Genomic DNA, 24987 nt, shown 5'->3' with positions numbered 1-24987 from the left:
ACCCCCTTATTCTTATAGCCTCGATCATTGGGGGCATTGCGAGCGGGGAGGGCGTTGGGTCACGTGAGCTTCGTGCCACGTCACTACGGGGGGGGGGGGTAGAGATTTACAACTCGAGGGACCACGGTGACGCGTGGGGGGGGGGGCTGGTGGTTTTAATTGGGGGGGAGGGGGTGGTGGTTAGGGGAGTCCAGGGGAGAGGGGTCCATGTGGGGTCACCAAGGGGACCCACGTGGAGTGAGTCCCCATGTGGAGTAGCCGAGGGGAGGCTCGCTCGAACGAAACGAGTTGTCATGGCGGGGGTGGTTGTGGTGGAGGTGGTGGTGGGGGTGGTGGTGGTTGTGGTGGGGGTGGTAGTGATGGTGGTGATGGTGGTGGTGATGATGATGATGATGGTGGTGGTAGTGGTGATGGGGGTGGTAGTGGTGATGGGGGTGGTGATAGAGGTGGTGATGGGGGTGGTGGTGATGGTGGTGAGGGGGGTGGTGGTAATGGGGGTGGTGGTGATGGGGGTGGTGGTGGTTGTGGTGGTGATGGGGGTGGTGGTGGTTGTGGTAGTGATGGGGGTGGTGGTGGTGGTGATGGGGGTGGTGGTGGTTGTGGTGGTGGTAGTGATGGGGGTGGTGGTGATGGGGGTGGTGGTGGTTGTGGTGGTGGTGATGGTGGTGGTGAGGGGGGTGGTGGTGGTGGTAGTGATGGGGGTGGTTGTGGTGGTGATGGTGGTGGTGATGGTTGTGGTGGTGGTGATGGTGGTGGTGATGGGGGTGGTGGTTGTGGTGGTGGTGGTTGTGGTGGTGGTAGTGATGGGGGTGGTGATGATGGTTGTGGTGGTGGTGATGGTTGTGGTGGTGGTGGTGGTGGTGGTGATGGTTGTGGTGGTGGTGGTGTTGGGGGTGGTGGTGGTGGTGATGGGGGTGGTGTCTCCCGGCCGTGTCTGGACATGTCCGGTCATGGGCAGTGTCGGCTCGCTGCTGAACTCGGTTCGTGTTGTTGCTACCGGGTGTGTGAGTCCCCGACTTGACCTCTTGTGATTTAGCATCATCACCACCATCATCATCACCATCACCACCATCATCACCATCATCACCATCATCATCACCACCACCATCACCACCATCATCACCATCATCACCATCATCATCACCACCACCATCACCACCATCACCACCATCATCACCATCATCATCACCATCATCATCACCACCATCACCATCATCACCATCATCATCATCACCATCATCACCATCATCATCATCACCATCATCATCATCACCATCATCACCATCATCACCACCACCATCATCACCATCATCACCATCACCATCATCACCATCATCACCATCATCATCACCATCATCATCATCACCATCACCACCACCATCATCACCATCACCATCATCACCATCATCATCACCATCACCACCACCATCACCACCACCATCATCACCATCATCATCACCACACCCACCCTCACCCCCACCCCCACCCTCACCACCACCCCCACCAACACCGCTGATGAGATGGTGAATGTCTAAACCTACCCACAGTTTGCGCGCGTTGACTCACCGTCAACCCGCGTTATCTCACGCCGCCCTAAATATAACTCCGGAGAATATTCGCCACCACCTCGCCCCGGTCACGGGCTCACGTTCCCGGAGCGGCCTCTCATCGATTGGCCAGAGAGCCGGCGAGCCGCACGGCTACTTAACGACACCACCACCACGACCACCACGAGCTCAGCCCACAGAAACATTTCCCCCCCCCCCCACCGGCTTTTCTGAGTGGCTCTGCGCCTCGTGATGGGCTAAAAACCTCCCCATTCCCTCCCCGTGTTCACACCTTGATACCACCACCACCAACCAACCCACCCACCACATCTCTATCCCACACACACACAGCACGGACACACACAAGTCCGCCCACGTAGTCCGGGGTGATGGTAGGGGAGGGTGGGAGGCACATCTGTGACCATCATTTCGCCTGGAGCAAAAGTCGATCGGGTTGAACGACTTCTGGCCGCCTTCCGACTCCGGTAAGGGTTTTTATTTTTAAATCTCTCTCTCTCTTGGACCTTGTTCCCGCATCGCGAATGTTGGTTCGTCAAAGCCCGCTCGTGGTCCCTGCTCATCACGACTGTCACCATCATCATCATCTTCTTCTTCTTGTTTAACGGCAGTGGTATCATCATCGTCGTCATCATCATCTTCAGCAGCAGTTTCATCAGAAGCGGCAGTATCATCATCATCAGCAGCAGCAGTATCATCATCAGCAGTATCACCATCATCACCATCATCATCAGCACCACCATCATCACCATCATAACCATCATCACCACCATCATCAGCACCACCACCATCATCATCACCACCATCATCATCATCAGCACCATCATCATCAGCTGGTGCGTGTGTGGTCACGTGCTGCTGTGTGGGCAGTGTGGGCCGCTCGCTACGCACCAAAGGTGCCCCGTATAGCCTGCACCAGTGTGTCGGGGCAAGTGCTGCTAGCGACTGGCACCTGTGAAGGTGGCTGACACGGCAGTGGGTGGGTGGCCAGCAACCACGCCCGGCCGCCTTTGTCTTCCCACAGTGGCGATGTTTGTTTTACGCACCGCATCCAGGTGCTAATTCGAGGCTGAGTCGACCTAGGGGTGGCCCAGGCCCTGTGCTGATATAATTATCGATTACCGTTGTTGGCCGTGAGCGGGGATCGAACTCGGGTCGCCGGGTTCGTAGCGCAGCGCTGATCGCTTCGGCAACGCACGGACACACAAGACAAATATCCCCGTGTAGCCTTTAACAGACTGTTGGGGCAAGTGCTGGAGGCGATTTGCACCTATGAAGGCCGGCACGGCACACACGTGTACACACACACACGTGTACACACACACACGTGTACACACACACACGTGTACACACACACACGTGTACACACACACACGTGTACACACACACAGAAGTGATAACACACACACCACACACACAGTGTACACACACACACGTGTACACACACACACGTGTACACACACACACACGAGTGTACACACACGCGCGCACACGATTCCCGCTCACGTCCAGATTATCCGAACCGGTCCTGGGCCCACCCCCTAGGTCGACTCAGCCTCAAACGAGTACCTTGTGTGCGACGCGTAAAAAAATAAAAATAAAACATCGCCTTTGGAGGAAGACAAAGGCGGCCGGGCGTGTTTGCTGGCCACCCTTCGTCGGTGTTGCGACTCGCTCAGCACTTGCCCCCAGTCTTGCCGCAGGCTATCCGGGGCACCTTTGCCTCTGCTTGTGCCATGAGAGTGTTTTGGGGAAACTGGGGCTGGCGTGTGTGTGTGTGGTGGGGTAATCGTTATCTGTAGGAGGTTGCGGCAAGTTTCTCTCTCTGTGTGTGTGTGCACATTGAAGTTGAGTCACGCAAACAGAGCCGAAGCATTCACACCCTCCCCTCCCCCCCTAGGCCAAAGATAAAAGTCCCCCGTGTAGCCTGTAACAGATTGTTGGGGCAAGTGCTGTGAGCGAGCAGCAGGAGCAGCAACCTATGAAGGCCGGAACTGTGACACACGAGGGGGTGGGTGGACAGCATCACGCCCGGCCGCCTTTGTCTCCCTCGTGGTGATGTTGTTGCACATCACACCGGGGTAGAAATTTGAGGCTGAGTCGACCTAGGGGAGGGCACAGGACCGGTTCAGATCTTCTGTCACCGCTGTTGGCCGTGAGCGGGGATTGAACTCGGGTGACCCCGTGGGGTTGGTAGCGCGCTCACTGCGACAACTCCCGCTCCCTCATCCAACACCACCACCATCACCACCATCACCATCATCACCACCATCACCATCATCACCAATCACCCACCATCACCACCCATCAGCATTACCACCCACCACCACCACCCACCATCACCACCCACCACCCACTCACCATCACCACCCACCCACCCACCATCCACCATCACCACCCATCACCCACCCACCATCACACCCACCATCACCACCCACCCACCATCACCACCCATCACCACCCACCCACCATCACCACCCACCATCACCATCACCACCCCCATCACCACCCATCACCAATCACCACCCATCACCATCACCACCCACCATCATCACCACCCATCACCACCCACCCAAAATGAAAACCCGTTTCACCTGTTGAGCGGAGAGGGCTTAACGCGTGGAATGTGGCACAGCAACCAAAGCACGAAATCGGATTCAAGGATAATTTATGTTCAAGAACACAAGTCTCTTGAGAAACACTGCAAACGCGTACACACCACACACACAGACACGCAGTACTATGTGTGTATATATATACACTGTACTGTACGGTGTCCAATTGGACCCACGTGGAAATGCTTGCAAATGAAGGGGGTGGGAGTCAAACGTCGGTTTGGCGTCTGTATGTTGGAACTTCTTTCGCACCGCACGTAGCCCAAGCGTGGTTAATCGGGGGAGGGACTAAAAACTATGGGTCTCTGTGAGTCTGGGTCTCTGTGTGAGTCTGTGGGTCTCTGTGTGAGTCTATGGGTCTCTGTGTGAGTCTGTGGGTCTCTGTGTGAGTCTATGGGTCTCTGTGTAAGTCTATGGGTCTCTGTGTGAGTCTGTGGATCTGTGTAAGTCTGTGGGTCTCTGTGTGAGTCTGTGGGCCTCTGTGTGAGTCTATGGGGTTATGTGTGAGTCTATATCAAAAATTGCATTTACAATAAAAACTGTGGAAGAAAAATGTTAAATAAATGTGGATATCTACAGAAAATGATATTATAAACACACTATCCTAAAAATACAGCACCATATTTTAACACTAAAGCAGTCACTGGCTCGTAACAACTTGCAATCATAAGTGACAGAGTTAATTTCGGGTAAAATCAATGAAAATGGGGTATGCCGATAGCATAAAAATTAGATGAGATTTGGAATCAGCACCCTGAAATTTGTCTAAAACAGCTGCAAAAGTCCAGGCCAAAAAAAATGATTTTTTTTTTGTTGACCAGTGTTATCAGCCGCTGGCTGTGTGCGCGCGTGATTTGTGCGAGACCAGATTTGTGTGCAACTTTGTTGACATCGTGTGTGCACTCCGGAGCGACTTATCATCCAGAGAAGAAGGTGCGTTACTTGGTGATGTAGCGACAATACGTAATATTAGAGAAACACGTAGGTAGTTAACAAGTACGGTTCGCGAGTTAATTGTAGAATACATTTCAAGAAACCTTTAACACGTTCGACAATAACCACTAATGCGGCCTTACAAGAAGACAGAGGTGACGTTTCGGGCAATGGCCCTTCTTCAGAGCACAAGTTAAGAACGGCCATCACACATTGGATGAGCTATTGTCCGAAACGTCGTATCGGTAGAAGTGACTCATCCACTCACGAACGAGTTATGTTCCAGAAGTATCTGTTCGAAAGTCCAAACTTTACTCCCTGTCGATTACAAACACGTTGTACGGCATGTACACTAAACACGGGGAGTGGCTTTAAAAGTTGTATAATCTCCTGCAGATGTAGATGCCACTGGTTCTTCATGTTCTGTAGATGTAGATGCCACTGGTTCTTCATGTTCTGCAGATGTAGATGCCACTGGTTCTTCACGTTCTACAGATTCAGATGCCACTGGTTCTTCATGTTCTGTAGATGTAGATGCCATTGGTTCTTCACGTTCTACAGATTCAGATGCCACTGGTTCTTCATGTTCTGTAGATGTAGATGCCATTGGTTCTTCATGTTCTGCAGATGTAGATGCCACTGGTTCTTCACGTTCTGCAGATGTAGATGCTACTGGTTCTTCACGTTCTGTAGATGTAGATGCCACTGGTTCTTCACGTTCTGTAGATGTAGATGCCACTGGTTCTTCACGTTCTACAGATGTAGATGCCATTGGTTCTTCATGCTCTGCAGATGTAGATGCGACTGGTTCGTAAGTCGAATGTTCGTAAGTAGAGGTAGTCCCTGTATTATTTCTTTAAGGCCACATACACAGTTTTTTTTATTGACGAATGTGTTGAGTTTGTTGTTTATGTTAGTTTTGCCTGTGCACCACTGCCAATGCCGCAGCAACAGCATCGCCACCAACATAATTGGTGTTAGATGATGGTGGTGTGTGTGTTTATAGAATTGGCTAACAGCACTTGTCCCAAAACGTCTGTTGAGGGTTATACGGGTGATCTTTGTCTTTGTGTATTGGGACTCGATAGATGTGGCGAGTAACCCGATGTCATGTTTACAGCAGCAGCAGCTTGGCTATCTGTTGTTGGAACGACAGTGTATGTGTGTGTACGTTTGTGTGTGTACGTGTGTGTGTGTGTACGTGTGTGTGTGTGTGTACGTGTGTGTGTGTGTGTACGTGTGTGTGTGTGTACGTGTGTGTGTGTGTGTGTACGTGTGTGTGTACGTACGTGTGTGTGTGTACGTGTGTGTGTGTGTACGTGTGTGTGTGTGTACGTGTGTGTGTGTGTACGTGTGTGTGTACGTACGTACGTGTGTGTGTGTGTATGTGTGTGTGTACGTACGTGTGTGTACGTGTGTATGTGTGTGCGTGTGTGTGTGTGCGTGTGTGTGTGTACGTGTGTGTGTGTGTATGCACGTGTGTGTATGTACGTGTGTGTATGTACGTGTGTGTATGTACACGTGTGTGTACGTACGTGTGTACGTGTGTGTGTGTACGTGTGTGTGTGTACGTGTGTGTGTGTACGTGTGTGTGTACGTGTGTGTGCGCACGTGTGTGCGTGTGTGCGCACGTGTGTGCGCGTGTGTGTGTATGTAAGTGTGTGTATGTACATGTGTGTGTACGTGTGTGTGTACGTACGTGTGTACGTACGTGTGTACGTGTGTGTACGTACGTGTGTACGTGTGTACGTGTGTGTGTGTACGTGTGTACGTGTGGTGCATCTGCCAGTCATCTCAGTCGGTCAACCCCGTGGCACCTGCTGGGTCCGTCCCGTGACCTCCTGCCAGCGGGCGTTTGACACTTCACGTGGCCTCAACGTGCACCTAGCCTGGCACAAGCGCCGTAGTGACGTCACCGCCACTTAGTGGCGAATATTGGTTGTTGTTGTTGTGTGTATATCTGTTTTTGTATTTGTGTGTCTGTGTAAATATTGTGGAGAGCGGTAGTGTAGCGGTTAGCGCGCTGCGCTACGAACCCGGCGACCCGAGTTCAATTCCCGCTCACGGCCAACACCAGTGACGATTATCTGAACCGGTCCTGGGCCTCCCCTAGGTCGACTCGGCCTCAAATGAGTACCTGGTGCGGTGTGTAAACATCGCCACTGGGGAGACAAAGGCGGTCGGGCGTAGTGCTGGCAACACCCACCCCCTAGTGTGCCGTTCCGGCCTTCATAGGTGCTCGCTAACAGCACTTGCCCCTACAGTCTGTTAAGGCTATACGGGGGATCTTTGTTTTTGTGTGTATGAGTGTTATCTTCTCACCGCGAGAGATATAGTGGCATGGAAAATATTCGCCGGTAATGTTAGTGGCGCAGCCCTTCAGCCTGCAAATCGTCGCACACACGCACACGTACAGACAAAGACAAAGATGCCCCGTATAGCTTTAACAGACTGTCGGGCAAGTGCTGTTAGCGAGCACCTATGAAGGCCGGCACGGCACACGAGGGGGTGGGTGGCCATCACCACGCCCGGCCGCCTTTGTCTCCATAGCGGCGATGTTTACACATCGCACCAGGTACTCATTTGAGGCTGAGTCGACCTAGGGGAGGCCCAGGACCGGTTCAGATAATCGTCACTGGTGTTGGCCGTGAGCGGGATTCGAACCCGGGTCGCCAGGTCCATAGCGCAGCGCGCTAACCGCTACACCGTCATTTGTGGTGGCCTGGTCGCTTCTGAAAAATAATGGGAAAAAAATAACGTATGAAAAAATTAATGGGGAAATGTGAAAATTACGTAAAAAATAATGAAAAAAATAGGAACTAAATTACGTAAGAAATAAGGAAGAAATGTACGTACAAAAATAATTAAATAAATAATGAAAACAATTATGTACAAAATTATGTAAAGAAATAATGCGAAAAATTATGTAAAAAAATGAAAAACGTATGTACAAAATAATGGCAAAAATTTTGAAAAATGTATAATGTTAAATATTATGAAAACATTTACGTGAAAAAAAAGGATATCGAACAAAATCATGTTACAAATAATCAACAAACATAATTAAAAAAATAAACAAGCACGAAGAGAGGCGCTGCTTAGGTGAGGACCTGTACCAGTTGTGTTTAAAAAAAAAAATCTTGACTTGGTTCAACTCGTAGGAGGAGGAGGGGGCTTTCGCAACGAATATCATCCATCTATATTTGAAGCTTTCGTGACTGCAGGAATCCATACTCTTTGGTTCTTTCGGTAAAGTCACGTGGGTAGAAAATAAAATAAATGACGACGTTTCGGGCGCAGCAGACCACGCTTTCCCACCTGATGATGGACGCTTGTGTTGCGCCCGAAACGCCTTCTTGGTTCCACCAGCCCACAGGGGATTATTGTGTCCGTCCGTCGTGCAGGGAGGGTCTGGGTGGGGAGGGTGGGGCTGGGTGGGGAGGGGAGGGTGGGGCTGGGTGGGGCGGGGAGGGTGGGGAGGGGCTGGGTGGGGAGGGTGGGGAGGGGCTGGGTGGGGTGGGTGGGGAGGGGCTGGTCACCCCGTGGTGCCCTTATAAAACTCAACGTTTCACCTACTCACGCCGGCTTGTGCCCGCCCTCACAGTCGGGCATATTTGCGGAATACACCACGCCGCCGTTGACCCTGGCCATTGACCGAGCAATCCAACGTTCCTACCAGCTCCCTCCGCAGGAACGTGTTAAATCATCATCATCATCGTCGTCGTCTAGATTCACAAACTCATTTCTTGAGAACTGATTTTTTTCTGTGTTCCGTTTGTTGTCCTTTCACCCGCACCTCCGCTTAGCCACGGTTGGCTACGTACGGCGCGAAAGAAGTTCAACACACATCCACAATAGCAATACAGTACATACAATCGCAGTTCTAACGTGTCCATGTGCGTGATTATCAGCGGCTTGTAAACAAACGCCCACATTGGCGCATTGACCCGCCACGCACTCTGCCGCATTTAACCGCAACATGTTTCCACGCGCCGTGGGACGAAAATAACACCCACCCACCACGCCACCCACCCCACCCACCCCACCCACCCACCCCACCACGCCATCAACCCACCCACCCACCCACCCCACCACGCCATCAACCCACCCACCCCACCACGCCACCAACCCACCCACCCCACCACGCCACCAACCCACCCACCCCACCACTCACCTACCCCACCCACACCACCCACCCCACCCACACCACCCACCCCACCACGCCACCCACCCACCCCACCCACCCCACCACCCCACCACGCCACCACCCCACCCACCCCACCCACCCCACCCACCCCACCACGCCACCCACCCCACCACGCCACCCACCCTACCACGCCACCCACCCCACCAAATCTGGCATCAGTTTTTGTTTATCACATCAGGTTTTTGAGATATCAAATATTGCATTTTCAATAAAAACTGCAGAAGAAAAATATTAAATAAATGTGGATATCTGCATAACATGATATTATAAACACACTATCCTAAACATACAGCACCATATTTTAATACTAAAGCAGTCACTGACTCGCAACAACTTGCAATCATAAGTGACAGAATAAATTTTGGGTAAAATCAATGAAAATGGGGTATGCCGATAGCATAAAAAATTAACCCGTAAAAAAACAAAGTTTTTCACTATAAATCCTTTATATGCGTGGCATCGGGGCGGCTAGAGTCCTCTCGTCCTCTGGCTTGAGATGGCTGCCACCTATGGGTCAGATGATTGTCTGCCACCATTAAGCAATTGGTAATTAAATATTTTTAAAAAAATTCCCTAAACAGTGTAAAATTTGGGAAAAAAAATTTTCACGAAAATTAATTGTCACGCACAACGAGTCTGTGTGCAAAATGTCAGCTCGATTAGATCACGGGAAGTGGGTTAAAAAACGACAGAAAATTTTGCACGGTCCTAAGCAAGCAAGCAAGCACGCAAGCACGCACGCAAGCAAGCAAGCAAGTGAACTTAATATAAAGGATTAAAAAATGAGATGTGATAGAGCAAATCTGAGATCAGATTTGGAATAAGCACCCTGAAATTAGTCTAAAACAGCTGCAAAAGTCCAGGCCAGAAAAAACTGTTTTTTTTGTTGACCAGTGTAATAGATGCATTGTCCCTGAATCTGATTGGTCCACACCAAGGTACGGCTTTCTTTTGAAATCCCTGCCTCACTTGATACAGCAAACTGGCTGTGACGGTCCCACCTGATGGCGGAGACTTGTGTTGCCTCCGAAACGTCGTGATTTTTTAATATTATTTTATTTTTTATTAATTTTAATTTCATGTTTTACCTACGTGACTTTACCGAAAAAACTAAGAGTATCTCGTAAGGAGACCGGTAACACAGAGGCGCGAGATTTTCGCAGGACGGCCGTGCCACGCCTGAGAAACAATCGCTAAATTTCGATTTAAAGCTTTCGTGACTGCAGGGATTCATCTTCTTGGTTCTTTCGGACGGCTGCTTGCGTTGTGGCCGAAACGTCGTGAGAATAATTTTTTATGTTTTATTTTTATTGTTTTATTACTTCCCTTCTACGTGACTTTACCGAAAGAACCAAGAAAACAATCGCTACTTCCTCAATTGCGTGCCACGTTTTTTATGGGCGCGTGGCCCATCCTCCGTGATCAACCTCAGCGGCTCGCCCTTGAGATCAACCGGACGGGATTTTTGTTCGCTTTGTCCTTTCGTCTTATCGTGTCACCAAGGTGCGGCACCTCGCCCGCCCTCCCCCCACCCACCCACCCTCCCTGGCAAGGGGGCATGGTGATCATTGGACAAGAGCCGGGCGGAAATCGTAAACGGACCGCTCTTTAAAAAGCCCCCGGAGTGAAACGTCTGACAAGGACGGCCGTGGGAACGGCGTCAGATGTGGCAACTTTTATTTCACGCACGAAAAATGCCGCTCGTCATGAAAGTACGGAGTTGCACCTTTGGGCGCGTTGATGTCGTCGGTACGGGAATGAAGGGGAGACGCCTGTGGCTGTCGCTTTCTTGAAAGATTTATGCATTTTTTTTTTCGAATGGGGAACATTCATGAAAGAAAAAAAAATGTAATTGGAGAAAAAATATGTAACTTTTTTTTTAGTTTGGGGCGCAGCAGTGACAAGATGTTGGCTGCCTCGCCTGGTACACAGGAAGTCGAGCCCGACCCTGACACCTGTATATTTGGAGTTTGCGTGTGTCTCTCTTTCTCTCTCATCATCATCACGGTGGCTATGAGATGTTAACTCCCTCGCCTGATACGCGGGAGGTCGTGGGTTCGAGCCCGACCCAAACACCTGTATACTTGGAGCTTGCGTGTGTCTCTCTCTCTCTCTCATCATCATCACGGTGGCTATGAGATGTTGACTGCCTCGCCTGGTGTACAGGAGGTCGTGGGTTCGAGCCCGACCCTGACGCCTGCTGCTGCTGTATATTTGGAGTTTGCGTGTCTCTCTCTCATCATCATCACGGTGGCTATGAGATGTTAACTACCTCGCCTGGTGTACAGGAGGTCGTGGGTTCGAGCCCGACCCTGACACTTGTATATTTGGAGTTTGTGTGTCTCTCTCTTTCTCTCATCATCATCACGGTGACTATGAGATGTTGACTACCTCGCTTGGTACGCAGGAAGTCGTGGGTTCGAGCCTGACCCTGACACCTGTATATTTGGAGTTTGCGTGTCTCTCTCATCATCATCACGGTGGCTATGAGATGTTGACTGCCTCGCCTGGTCTACAGGAGGTCGTGGGTTCGAGCCCGACCCTGATGCCTGCTGCTGTATATTTGGAGTTTGCTTGTCTGCCCCGTGGTAACGTGGATTGTTCTCCAAATCCTCCGGTTTTTCCCCTCCACATTTAGAATCGACATCACACGTCTTAAGAGTATTTTGGCGGCTGCTATAAATTTCCACACGGTGACGATAAGCCGCTTCGTTGGGATATCATTTGTGGCCAGGACGCTTCTGAATAAAGGATTTAAAAGCAAAGTTTTTCACTATAAATCCTTTATATGCGTGGCAGCGAACTTAATAAAAAGGATTTAAAAATATATTCGCCTGTGGAGGACGCGGGGATCGATCCCGCGACCTTTGGCATGGGAAGCGAGGGCGCTACCAACTGCGCTACTCCGCCACGGCTTGTGGAGGGGTTACGCTCTGGGCTCCTACACTGTGACGTTCAGCCAAAGCCATGAATGAGTTGTATTTGAATAAATGTAAAATAAAAAAAATTTTGCCTAAAAAGTGTAAAATTTTAGAATTTTGTTCACGAACATTAATTGTCTCGCACAACGAGTCTGTGTGGAAAATGTCAGCTCGATTGGATCACGGCAAGTGGGTAAAAAAACGAGCGAAAGATTTGCACGGTCCTAAGCAAGCAAGCAAGCACGCAAGCAAGCAAGCACGCAAGCAAGCAAGCGAACTTAATATAAAGGATTGAAAAAGAGTGATAGAGCTCAGTGGGCCTTACCTGGTAAGATAAAAAAAATAGTTTGAACAGTTCAATAAATATACAGGGTGGCCCAAAAAGTCAGGACACATCGGGTTTGTTTCATTTACTTTAACACTTTGTTTATTGTTAATATGATATCTACTGTATTAGCATTAGTAATATCGATTTGTTCACAAAACTCGACCAGGAAACCCTGACTTGAATGAATTGAGTCAACGCATAATTGACGAATGATCACAGATTAAGCACCTGCATTTAATCTTTAAGAAATTTATATTTTATTCATTCTAAAGAAAAGCCATGCATCGTGCATTAATGTTAACGGAAGTCTGTCTGAACAGTTGTTAAAGTAAATCAACTAATCCCATGTCCTAACTTTTGGGCCACCCTGTGTAACACATTCCTGCGGAGGGAGCTGGTAGGAACGTTGGGTTGCTCGGTCAATGGCCAGGGTCAACGGCGGCGTGGTGTATTCCGCAAATATGGCCGACTGTGAGGGCGGGTAGGTTAAATGTTGAGTTTTATAAGGGCACCACGGGGTGACCTGCCCCTCCCCACCCAACCACCCCTCCCCACCCAGCCCCTCCCTCCCCACCCAGCCCCTCCCTGCACGACGGCCTAACGGACACAATAATCCCCTGTGGGCTGGTGGAACCAGTCGGTTCCTACCAGTCATACCAACCCTGTGTGTCCTGCCTTTTGTGCCACCCTGTACATGAAATTAAATAAATAGCGAAATGTAAAGGCGGTGGGGGTTGTTGTGGTCGGGGGGAGGGGAGGGGGAACGCTCCCTGCGATTTCCCGTGACCTTTGCCCGAAATTATTTATTTTTATTGATGCTCTCGGCTCTCCCACACCCCGGTCGTAAATCTGACAAAAAAATGCAGCCGCCAATACGAGCAGCACTCCGCTCCCATCGCCAGCCTCATCACCGCCATCACCACCACCATCATCATCATCACCACCACCACCATCGTTACCATCATCATCACCACCACCATCATCATCACCACCACCACCATCATCATCATCGTCACCACCATCATCATCATCGTCACCACCACCACCGTCACCACCACCATCGTCACCACCACCACCATCGTCACCACCCCCATCATCATCGTCACCACCATCATCATCGTCACCACCATCATCATCGTCACCACCACCACCATCGTCACCATCATCATCACCACCACCATCATCATCATCATCACCACCACCACCATCTTCATCATCGTCACCACCATCATCATCGTCACCACCATCATCATCGTCACCACCATCATCATCGTCACCACCACCACCATCATCACTACCATCGTCACCATCGTCACCACCACCACCATCATCACCATCACCACCATCATCATCACCACCACCACCACCACCATCGTCACCACCACCACCCTCATCATCACCACCTCCACCACCACCACCACCATCGTCGTGGTAGTGGGGCAGTCAAATTCTGTCTCTGCTCCTACGCTAGGGTCAGCTGGTGGAAATAGTAGTGTATAGTGTAGTGTATAGTAGTGTATAGTGTAGTGTAGAGTAGTGTGTAGTGTAGTAGTGTATAGTGTAGTGTATAGTAGTGTATGGTGGTGCATAGTGTATTGTAGTGTGTAGGGTAATGTATAGTGTAGTGTATAGTAGTGTATAGTGTAGTGTATAGAAGTGTATAGTGTATAGTAGTGTAGTGTATAGTAGTGTATAGTGTGTAGTGTATAGTGGCGATGTTTTACACACCGCACCAGGTACTCAATTGAGGCTGAGTCGACCTAGGGACCGGTTCAGATAATCGTCACTGGTGTTGGTGGTCGTGAGCGGGAATCGAACTCGGGTCCGCCGGTTCGTAGCGCAGAGCGCTAACCTCTACACTACCACTACACACACAACAACAACAGCCATTCGCCACTAAGTGGTGGTGACGTCACCACGAGGCTTGTGCCAGGCCATGTGCACCTTGAGGCCACGTGAAGTGTCGAACGCCCGCTGGCAGGAGGTCACGGGGCAGACCCAGCAGGTGCCACGGGTCGACTGACTGAGATGACCGAGATGACTGGCTGATGCACCACCTATGCCCCCTATTGTGCAACTCGCACACACGCTGACACACACACACACACGTGTCTGTCACACACTCTATACACACATTACTCACACACACACGACTCACACTATACACACATTACTCACACACACACACGACTCACACACTCTACACTCATTACTCACACACACGCGACTCGACTATTTATTTATTTCATTTTACCCGGTAAGGCCCATTGAGCTATAGAGCACGTTTTCAGCTGCGACCTGCCCATCACAAATGATAGCCAAATTAAGTGGCCTATCACGTAGAAATTTGTAGCAGCACCAGCCAAATACAATACTCTGGACGCGAAGTGATGTTGATTTTAAACGTGAAGGAGGACCCGGAGAAAAATCCACGCGATCACGGGGAGAGAGACACCGCAAACTCCAAATACAGCAGGGGTCAGGGTTGGGATCGAACCCACGACCTCCTGTATACCAAGCGAGGTAGTTAACATCTCCTGACCACCGTACGTAGACCAACCGTGCCAAAAGTCACCTCCGATCGGCACGGTCGGCTACGAACGGTGCAAAAAGAACATTCTAGATTTGAAGCTTTCGTGACTGCAAGGATTCATACTCTTAGGTTTTGTCGGTAAAGTCACGTAGGTCTTTTCTTGGATTTTCTGTTTGCACTCAGTCACATATTCACTTTAAGATGTTTTCTTGTTCATGTTTTTGTTTGTTTGTTGCGGTTGCACCCGATTCAAGAGCCGAATGGCTCACAGGGCTACACCTAATAAATGAAACTTGAAAACTTGGAACTTGAGGTAAAATAATAATAAAATAAATAAATACCATGTGAGACTAGGCTCGAAGAAAAGCTGTCTCGGGAAAATAACTCAATTGAGTTATTTTCATTTATTTATTTTTGCCTACGTGACTTTACCGAAAAAACCTAAGAGTGCAAAAAGAAAATCCTGACCGGCGATGCCGTGTTCCTACAGTGGGCCATGCCGTCTTAACGCTTCCGCCGAGGAAAACTTTATCGCCGGCAGATTATGATCCCAAGCGCAATCTGGCGGAAGCACGTTATGAGGCACGTGGAGCGCTACTCTCTCTCTCGTCATCCCTTCGCCCGTTGCGTTTCACGCCTTGCTGTTATTTTGATTCCAAAATAAGTGGCTGTGGGTTTGGGTGAGTGGAGGAGGAGGAGAGTGGAACAAGGAGGCTTACATTAAGCGTACTCCTGGAACTGATAATGTGATTATTGGAAAAAAGTGCAAATGGATTTTTTTTTTAATTCTTACCCTTAAATTTCGATTTAAAGCTTTTGTGACTGCAGGGATTCATCTTCTTGGTTCTTTCGGTAAAGTCACGAGCAGCTCTGCCGTGGCGGTGGCGACGCTACATCGATCGCACGTACGGCTTAAGTTCCACGGTTCCCGTATCGTCCGTTTGGCTCAACATAAAACGCGGCACGCATCTACGCACGTACGCACGCTCAACTTATTTCGCACCGTACGTAGCCAGCCGCGCTAAACGGAGGTGCGGAGGAAGGACGGCAAACTATGGGTCTCTGTGTAAGTCTGTGGGTCTCTGTGTGAGTCTATGGGTCTCTGTGTGAGTCTATGGGTCTGTGTGAGTCTGTGGGTCTCTGTGTGAGTCTGTGGGTCTCTGTGTGAGTCTATGGGTCTCTGTGTGAGTCTATGGGTCTCTGTGTGAGTCTATGGGTCTGTGTGAGTCTGTGGGTCTCTGTGTGAGTCTGTGGGTCTCTGTGTGAGTCTATGGGTCTCTGTGTGAGTCTATGGGTCTGTGTGAGTCTGTGGGTCTCTGTGTGAGTCTGTGGGTCTCTGTGTGAGTCTATGGGTCTCTGTGTGAGTCTATGGGTCTCTGTGTGAGTCTGTGGGTCTCTGTGTGAGTCTATGTATGTTGCGGGGGGGGGGGGGAAGGTCAACAAACTAAACACAATTTTCAGTTTGTCAATGTAGATGATGACAATTTGAAAGTTGCATAGCTCCCAGCGTTCCAGAATATTTCTTGCTGTGGTTTTCACACCTGATGATGATTGCTTGTGTTGCAATCGAAACGTCGTGAGAATTTTACCGTTTTATTTTTATTATTTCCCTTCTAAGTGCCTTTACCGAAAGAACCAATAATAGTTTAGTGTCAGTTTAAAACTTTTTAGTGATTCGCTTACCTTTCCTGTAGTTGTATGGTTGTTTTTTTATGCTTCGTTCGTCGTTGTAACTTTACGACCCGCCACCCGTTACTGGACGTCTGTGAACAACTCTTCACACAGACGATTCTCTCGAGTCTTAAAACAAAGATTCCGCTTCCGCCAGCGAGCGGCACGAGCAGAGGCATCGCTTGCAGGGCCGCGTCTTTGGCCCGCGAGAAGTGACCCCCGCGTGAACATCACCGCTGTCGCCGCAGGTTTCGCCCGTTCCGCTCGAAGCGAAAGAAGCCGAGACCCAAGGGGAGGCCCTCAGGATGCGGCAGAGTAAAGCGACCTCGTGGGGGAGCCTGGCGATGATCCTCGCCGTGCTCGTGGCCGGCACGTCGGGTCAAAATGCCAAAAGCCCGCCGCCGCCTACGACGACGACGGCGGCGTCCACCGCGTCCACCGGCACGACGGTCACCACGACGCTGCCGGTCGGCGTCCCGTCGTCGCCGCCGTGCGTCACCGGGGGGCCGTCGACGGCTCCGGGCAACGGCACGTCGCCGGGGCGCAACGAGTCGTCGCCGGCGGCGCCCAACGCCACCGCCACAGAGGCGCCGGCGTCGACCGCGAACGCCACCGCCGCCGCCAACGCCACGGCACCCTCCGCTGCCACCGCCGGCAACGTCAGCACGGTGTCGACCGCGGCCAACGCAACCGCCAACGCAACGGCCAACGCAACGGCCAACAGAACGGCCGAGGCGACGACAACGGTGACGACGACGGCGCCGACAATGGCAACAACAACGACAAAGACGACGGCGACAGCGAAGACGACGACGATGGCAAAGGCGACGACCAAAGCGGCGACGACGGCCAAGAGCGTGGCGAGCACGACCGCGAGCAACGCGAAGGGAGACGGTAGCAGGAACGACAAAGGTAACTGACGTCCCCATGGCAGGCTCGGTTGACTCCCGATGGCCCCACGTGACATTATACGCCACGGTGGCTAGGAGATGTTGACTACCTCGCCTGGTACGCAGGAGGTCGTGGGTTCGATCACGACCCTGATGCCTGCTGCTGCTGTATATTTGGAGTTTGCGTCTCTCATCATCATCACGATGGCTAGGAGATGTTAACTACCTCACGTGGTGTGCAGGAGGTCGTGGGTTCGATCTCCGCCCTGACGCCTGCTGCTGTATATTCGGAGCACATCTCTCTCTCTCTCCCCGTGGCCGCGTGGATTTTTCCCCGGGTCCTCCGGTTTTTCCACCTCCACATTTAGAGCCAACGGTCACGCGTTCAGAATATTTGGCCGCCGTGCATTTCCCACGCGACGATAAGCCGCTTCGGCGAGCTGTCATTTGTGGCCAGGGCGCTTCTGAAAAAAAAAGAGCTATTACACGGTAAAACGCTAATGAATTGTTCAGTTCAATTTTAACGTGAGTGGATAGGTGGCCCTCACCCCCCAACACGAACCTTGCGACCCAACGACCCGTGACCGGGAGAGAATCCCTACGAATTTGGCGCGCAAGTCCCTGCCGACCGCAAAACATCGTCCCGCTGAATCTCTCTCTCTCTCACTCTTTCTCTCTATCTCCTCGCCCCCCCCTCCCCACGACAGCCAGCAGTGCGGAGGGCTCGGGCCACGTGGCGGGAGTCGTGTTCGGAGTGCTCCTGGCCATCGCGCTCATGCTGGGCGTACTGTTCGTCGTGCGCAAGCGCTACATGATCAACCGCCCGTTCCACCACCAGCGTCTCCTGGACGATGGCAGTGACGACACGGGTGAGAGGCCGCCGCCGCCGTCGCTGCCGCTGCGGCCGCTCATTGCGAGTTGACCGACGTTACGACCGTGACAAGATCCCTCCTGCCATAGACTCAACACTGCCCCATAGACTAACACTACCTGTAGACTCAACACTACCTGTAGACTCAACACTACCTGTAGACTCAACATTGCCCAATGACTCAGCACTGCCCATAGACTCAACACTGCCCGTAGACTCAACACTGCCCATAGACTCAACATTGCACCATAGACTCAGCACTGCACCATGGACTCAACACTCCCCGTAGACTCAACACTCCACGTAGACTCAACACTGCCCATAAACTCAACACTGCACCATAGACTCAACACTGCACCATAGACTCAACACTGCACTATAGACTCAAAACTGCACCATAGACTCAACACTGCACCATAGACTCAACACTACACCATAGACTCAACACTACACCATAGACTCAACGCTGCCCATAGACTCAACACGCACCATAGACTCAACACCGCCCATAGACTAACACTGCACCATAGACTCAACACTGCACCATAGACTCAACACTGCCCGTAGACTCAGCACTGCCCGTAGACTCAACACTGCACCATCGACTCAACACTGCCCATAGACTCAACACTGCACCATAGACTCAACACTGCACCATAGACTCAACACTGCACCATAGACTCAACACTGCCCGTAGACTCAGCACTGCCCATAGACTCAACACTGCACCATAGACTCAACACTGCACCATAGACTCAACACTGCCCATAGACTCAACACTGCCCATAGACTCAACACTGCACCATAGACTCAACACTGCACCATAGACTCAGCACTGCCCGTAGACTCAACACTGCCCCTGTACATGAAGCAGTCCCCCTCCTTAACTTCATTCCATTCCTCTCTCAAAGCCTCACCACCTCTTCTCCATCATCACCCACTCCCCCTCCTCATCCCTCCCCTCGCCCCTCCACTCCTTCCCATCCCTCCCTTGTAGCCCTTTCGTGATCTCCTCTGTTGCCCTCTGTTACAGTCACTCACTCCTTAGCCCCTTGCACTGCACCGCCATCTAAACCCCACGATTCTCGTTACCGCTTTCTAAGCTATGTTATGAAGAGCACCCTCAAGTTAGGGCGCTGTTATATAAATATGATGAAGTAAGATAACGGTTTCTTTTGTTCAGTGATATCGTTCATCGAAAATGTATCGCTGATAACAACAATGAGGAGACCCTATGGGTAGGCGGATCATTCATCGAAATATCGTTTAGTGGATGGCATCGTGAACTGAGCGACCCCTTGTATTTCATTACCGTATTCTCCGCATGTTCAGACCTGGCAGGTGTGCACGTGTGTGCAAGACCCAAGTTTGTATACATTTATTGACACCGGGCTCCATGATCCCTCAGCACCCATCCCAGATCAGACCTATACTTGCAGCCGTTGTGGCAGGACCTGCTTGTCCCGCATAGGCCTCTTCAGCCACCAGCGTACCTGCAGAAGACGTGGATGTCCTTCCTAGATCTTCGTTCGCAAAAGCCAAGCCATGATTGACACCGGGCACAAGTTTTTCAACTTGGGCGCATCTAAATTTCTCCCGGAGCGTCTTTACAATCGGGAGAGCACAGCGCAGCTACCTCTCGTTCTACGCGGGCGGGGGGGGGGGGCGGTCGTGTTCTTGAAAAACGGCGCCCAATTCTAAATCACCAAGTGCAAAGTTCAAGCGGACAGGACCTTGGAAATGTCGCGCGAGAAGGAAGACGCCGGCTGTAGTACTGCCGCACCTCAGGCGGCAGCGTCGCTTACCCAACTTTTACTGCCCACCCCCGGTGACGACCGATCAGCTCGCCAGCGCGCTCCGGAACACCGCGGGGCTCAACGCCCTCCGGCGCGCGTAGAGCCGTTTCAACACGAGCACGACCGCATCACAAAAATAAGCGTGAATTGAAATCTCGCGGCGTTATTTCTAGATCGCGTTGCGCTCACGTGACCACGCGTGGCAAAGGTTATCGTGCGTTGTCATCAATAATGCGCCATTTGTGTTTCACTTTCCAGGTCTCTAAGAAGAAAAACCCCACTGCATCATCATCATCATCACCTTCTTTCCCATGGGTGACCGCTGACGGAGAAGCACGTGTTTCGGAGTCACATCTCCCCGTCTTTATTTTTTTTTGTCTCTGTTCGAGACACTTAGCCCAATTCGCAGCACCACCCAGAGGGTGGGGGGATGGAAATCCAAAGCGCATCGTGGTTGCGTGCCTGCCCCGCCCGCCCTCCGCGGTTGCCGAATTTCACGGTGAAACTTCAAAGAGGGCGAGCACCGAGTCAAGTAACACACAACGCCCGCAAACAAGCAGGCGCACCCACACACGCATGTGTGTAGATGTAGATGCCAATGCTTCTTCACGTTCTGCAGATGTAGATGCCACTGGTTCTTCACGATCTGCAGATGCCACTGGTTCTTCACGTTCTGCAGATGTAGACGCCACTGGTTCTTCACGTTCTGCAGATGTAGATGCCACTGGTTCTTCACGTTCTGCAGATGTAGATGCCACTGGTTCTTCACGTTCTGTAGATGTAGATGCCACTGGTTCTTTACGTTTTGCAGATGTAGATGCCACTGGTTCTTCATGTTCTGCAGATGTAGATGCCACTGGTTCTTCACGTTCTGCAGATGCAGATGCCATTGGTTCTTCATGTTCTGCAGATGTAGATGCCACTGGTTCTTCACGTTCTGCAGTTGTAGATGCCACTGGTTCTTCATGCTCTGCAGATATAGATGCTAATTCCCTTTGGCGCTCGTGTTTCCTCTCTACTCTCTTGAAATACCTACCCAGAAATGTCTGCACAGTTGTTCTCTTCATCTCTGCATTAATCAACTTCTGACGGGCAATAGCATCGTTGAACAGCGGTAACGGGACATACGGACAGGTTTTTGCGTATCTCTGAAAGTTCCTAAGTCGAATATTCGTAAGTAGAGGTAGTCCCTGTACTGCATCGGGCGCAAGCTGGGGGCGGGGGGTCAGGGAATTGGGTGATGGGGTTAGTGGCAACGTTGGCGATGCAACAGATGTTCATTAGGGATAAAGTACGGGTTGGCTGTTCCCGTGGAGGCGGCATTGCCGAAGGGACAGGACAGGAAGGGTGGGTCACCCTTAACACGTGAAGGACACGGGTTCGAATCCCCACCTCGGGCTACCGAGTATTTTCTATGTTTTAATCCGCTCCCTCTGGCTATCGTAACCTTTCCGGCGACCAACGCTGTTTATGTAAATGGTCCGTAGAACATTACCTAGGTGATGTTATATGAACGCTTCTTCGAACAAGAATGTAACTGGTCTACAGCACATTACCTAGGCGATATTGTAGGGACATTATTTCGAACATGAATGTAACTAAATCTTGACCGAAAGCTTTCGTGACTGCAGGAATTCATGTTCTTTGGGTCTTTCGGTAAAGCCACGAGGATATAAAAAATAACAAAAATCAAAATCACGACGTTTCAATCGCAACACAAGCAATCGTCTTCAGGTGAAGAGGAGGAAATCTGCTGAGGCAGACTGTCTAAACCTTCTTGGTTCTTTCGGTAAAGTCACGTACCGAAAGAACCAAGAAGATGAATCCCTGCAGTCACGAAAGCTTTAAATCGAAATGTCTAAACCTTTATAAACAGGCCTGCCTCAGCAGCTTTCCTCCTCTTCTTCACCCGAAGAGAATTTCTTGTGTTGCGATCGAAACTTCGTGATTTCGATTTTTGTTATTATTTCTATCTACGTGGCTTTACCGAAACACCCAAAGAATATGAACGTAACTGATCTACAGCACATTACCTCTTTGATGTTGTAGGGTCGTTACCTCTAACGTGAACAGAAATAGTCTCTAGCACATTACCTTGGTGATGTTGTAGGGGGTGGGATTTCTAACATAAACGGCGTGTGATAATTATACACATTTTACCCGGTAAATTTAACTTAATTGGCGCTTGCCTCCCTGAGCAGGGAGTTATGAGCGGGGGTGTGAAGTCTCTCGCTTGCCCACCACCCCACCCCCGTCTACCAAGCGGGGCAAAGCGCCAGCCTCTCTCTTACTCCCTTGTGGCGCTGCCTAGTGTGGTGGGTTTTCACGGTTTTTACCTCCTCGTTCAGGATATGTTCGTTAACAAACAACAATTGAGAAGGAAAACACGAATTTCTCCCGGTGGTTACGTGGCGAGGCGGTGTGCAGACACCGGCTCCGTCCGACGTGACGTTTTGAGGCTTCGTTTAGTGAGCAAATCAAACCAAAAAAAAGGACGATAAGGTCATCGTCCAGCACTGACGTGACATCGAATTCCATTTAAGTGACGCCGCTAGATTTCCAGAACGAGTGTGATTTTAAAGTATTTTTGTTGTCGTTTTAAGACGCGATGTTGCCACCTGTCCTTGCTTTGATGTCACGATATCCCTGCGTTGATGCATTTAAATTAATTTAATGGATGTCACTAGATTGCCACGGTTACTATTTTTAATGGTTTACTGTACTGGTTTTCCCAAGATCATCCTCTTATTGAGGTCAGCTCCCGTGGGATATCTGCAAGTCTTCGCAAAGTCTTGTTTTTTTGTCAGTCGCGTGAAAGCACACCACTCAATACCGTGCATTTACATGCAGTCATCCTCCCCTCTTCTGCTGTTATGAATAGAGGGTGCTTTAAAAAAATGTTAACACTTCTGAGAATTTGCAACAGTACCACAAGAAATGTACCTCCGAGCACTGGAGACCACCTGGAGAAGATTCTAGGCGTGCGTTGACAATGATGGCAAATAAGCGGAGACTCTTTGACTTTTTGAAGCTATTAACATGACATTTGTTGTCATGTTCCAGTGTATTATTATTCGTTACTTTTCCCATTAAAAACTATAATGCCATATAAGTGTTAACATTTCTTTTGAAGCACCCTCTATTCTCCTGCCCCATGACATGTCCCAGGGGGTTTTTCTGGTGCACTTCAAAGAGGTGACCAACCCTGCACCAACGAAACTTTGAGCCCAAACAGCACTGGATGAGCCCTGTTCGTTTTTTTTTTAAGACTCAACTTTCCTTTGAAACATCGGGTGAAAAGAACGAACACTCCATGGCCGGCAAACGACCACCACGGCACACATCGCACGCACCTCTGTCAACGAAGCACGCAGTTGATCACTGGCTTTTAAGCAGAAGAATAATAGCGTAAATAATGCTGTTTTGCACTATGAGTACACATTGTTTCTTGTTCGTATATCTTTGGATATGCCGTATGTGAGTGGGTGCTTTCTGTAAGATAACTTGGGAGTTGTTATACTTAGGTGTCAATGTTGCACCATTGTCCACTGTTGTGTGGCACTATGCTAAAAGCATATCGAGTGGAGTGTGGCCAGGATTTAAGTTACAAGTGTTCTGTCGTAACAGCTATGCCTTTTAAACTATTTTTAACGTGAGGAAAACAATCTATATATGTAAAGTTTGTTGTTGTATTGCAATGTTTTCCTTTACAATATTTTCTGCCACCGGTTGTTGATTCTCTTACACTTTTACAATAAATCACCCTGGAGCCTCCGCTATTACACAACGCTGTTACTACAACCTTTACGAATCTACAGCTTAAATATCAAAGTGTAAAAGTGTTGTCTTTTGCTCCAGTGAAGTGAGGTAGCGCTTCTGCTCGCGTTAAAGAGTCCTCGATACGCTGGGCAAGCCGCCAAGACTCGTCGCCCGTGACCTCTCTCGACGGAACTTTTGTCGCGTTGCTGTTTGCCACGCAAGTTGCCTTAACTGCCCTGGTCAATGTGCTGCCGGTCACAATTTGGCCAATTAACTGGCTCCGGTGTGCTATGGCCTCACGTCAGTGTTGTCAATTCCTCACTGTGTTCGTGGCGGGGCGAAGGTCTAGCAATAGGGCAAACCACTATTGACCTCCGACAGTCGTAATAATGTTAACGCCGAAAGAGTGAAGGGCTGAGTTGACACTCGCGACGGGGTAGCGAACTCGCACCCTTTCCGAATTAAGAATTTTATTGTGAATCTTACGTCGGCATCACCGGTTCCGATTATTTGCACAGAATGTATTTCCTAACGTTGAATTAAAAAAAAAGTATGGAATTACATGGGCTTTTAAGTGCTTAATGTTGAACGTACACTTGACATAACCTTACGAGATGGTACTCAATGAAACTATGTTCGCAATGAACAGAAAAAAAATAACATTTACTTCACATACTCTTTGATTCTTTCGGTAAATTAACGTAGGTATAAAATAAAATAAATCACGACGTTTCGGGCGCAGCACAAGCGTCCGTCATCAGGTGCTGACATAGGCAGGTAGGATTGAAACATCACAGTCAGTTAAGACTTTACCTGGTTAATAACGTCCTTCCAACAATTGCTCAGTTTGTACCCATCTTCTCGGTTCAAGCTGTGTCTGTGTTTATATATCTGGATG

At 50.1% G+C, this 24987-nt stretch overlaps 1 protein-coding gene across 2 annotated transcripts; it reads left to right on the top strand.

The window, feature by feature from the left end:
- The first annotated feature begins 1615 nt into the window (after positions 1 to 1615).
- LOC144737089 (uncharacterized) lies at positions 1616 to 24650 on the top strand. Of its 2 annotated transcripts, none has more exons than XM_078619752.1 (4): positions 1616 to 2032; positions 17022 to 17685; positions 18371 to 18532; positions 20589 to 24650. In XM_078619752.1, exons 2-4 carry the CDS (start codon positions 17079 to 17081, stop codon positions 20594 to 20596), a joined length of 777 nt encoding a protein of 258 aa, XP_078475878.1. In that variant the 5' UTR covers positions 1616 to 2032; positions 17022 to 17078; the 3' UTR covers positions 20597 to 24650. The 2 variants fall into 2 exon arrangements, with proteins under 2 accessions (XP_078475878.1, XP_078475877.1); XM_078619751.1 differs by lacking the exon at positions 1616 to 2032 and adding an exon at positions 15761 to 16168.
- The last annotated feature ends 337 nt before the right edge of the window (positions 24651 to 24987 follow it).

Source organism: Lampetra planeri, chromosome 64 (genome assembly GCF_965212315.1).
Source record: "Lampetra planeri chromosome 64, kcLamPlan1.2.h2, whole genome shotgun sequence".
NCBI lineage: Eukaryota > Metazoa > Chordata > Hyperoartia > Petromyzontiformes > Petromyzontidae > Lampetra > Lampetra planeri.
The sequence above is the reverse complement of the archived record's forward strand: the minus strand, read 5'-3'. Positions and strand labels throughout refer to the sequence as shown.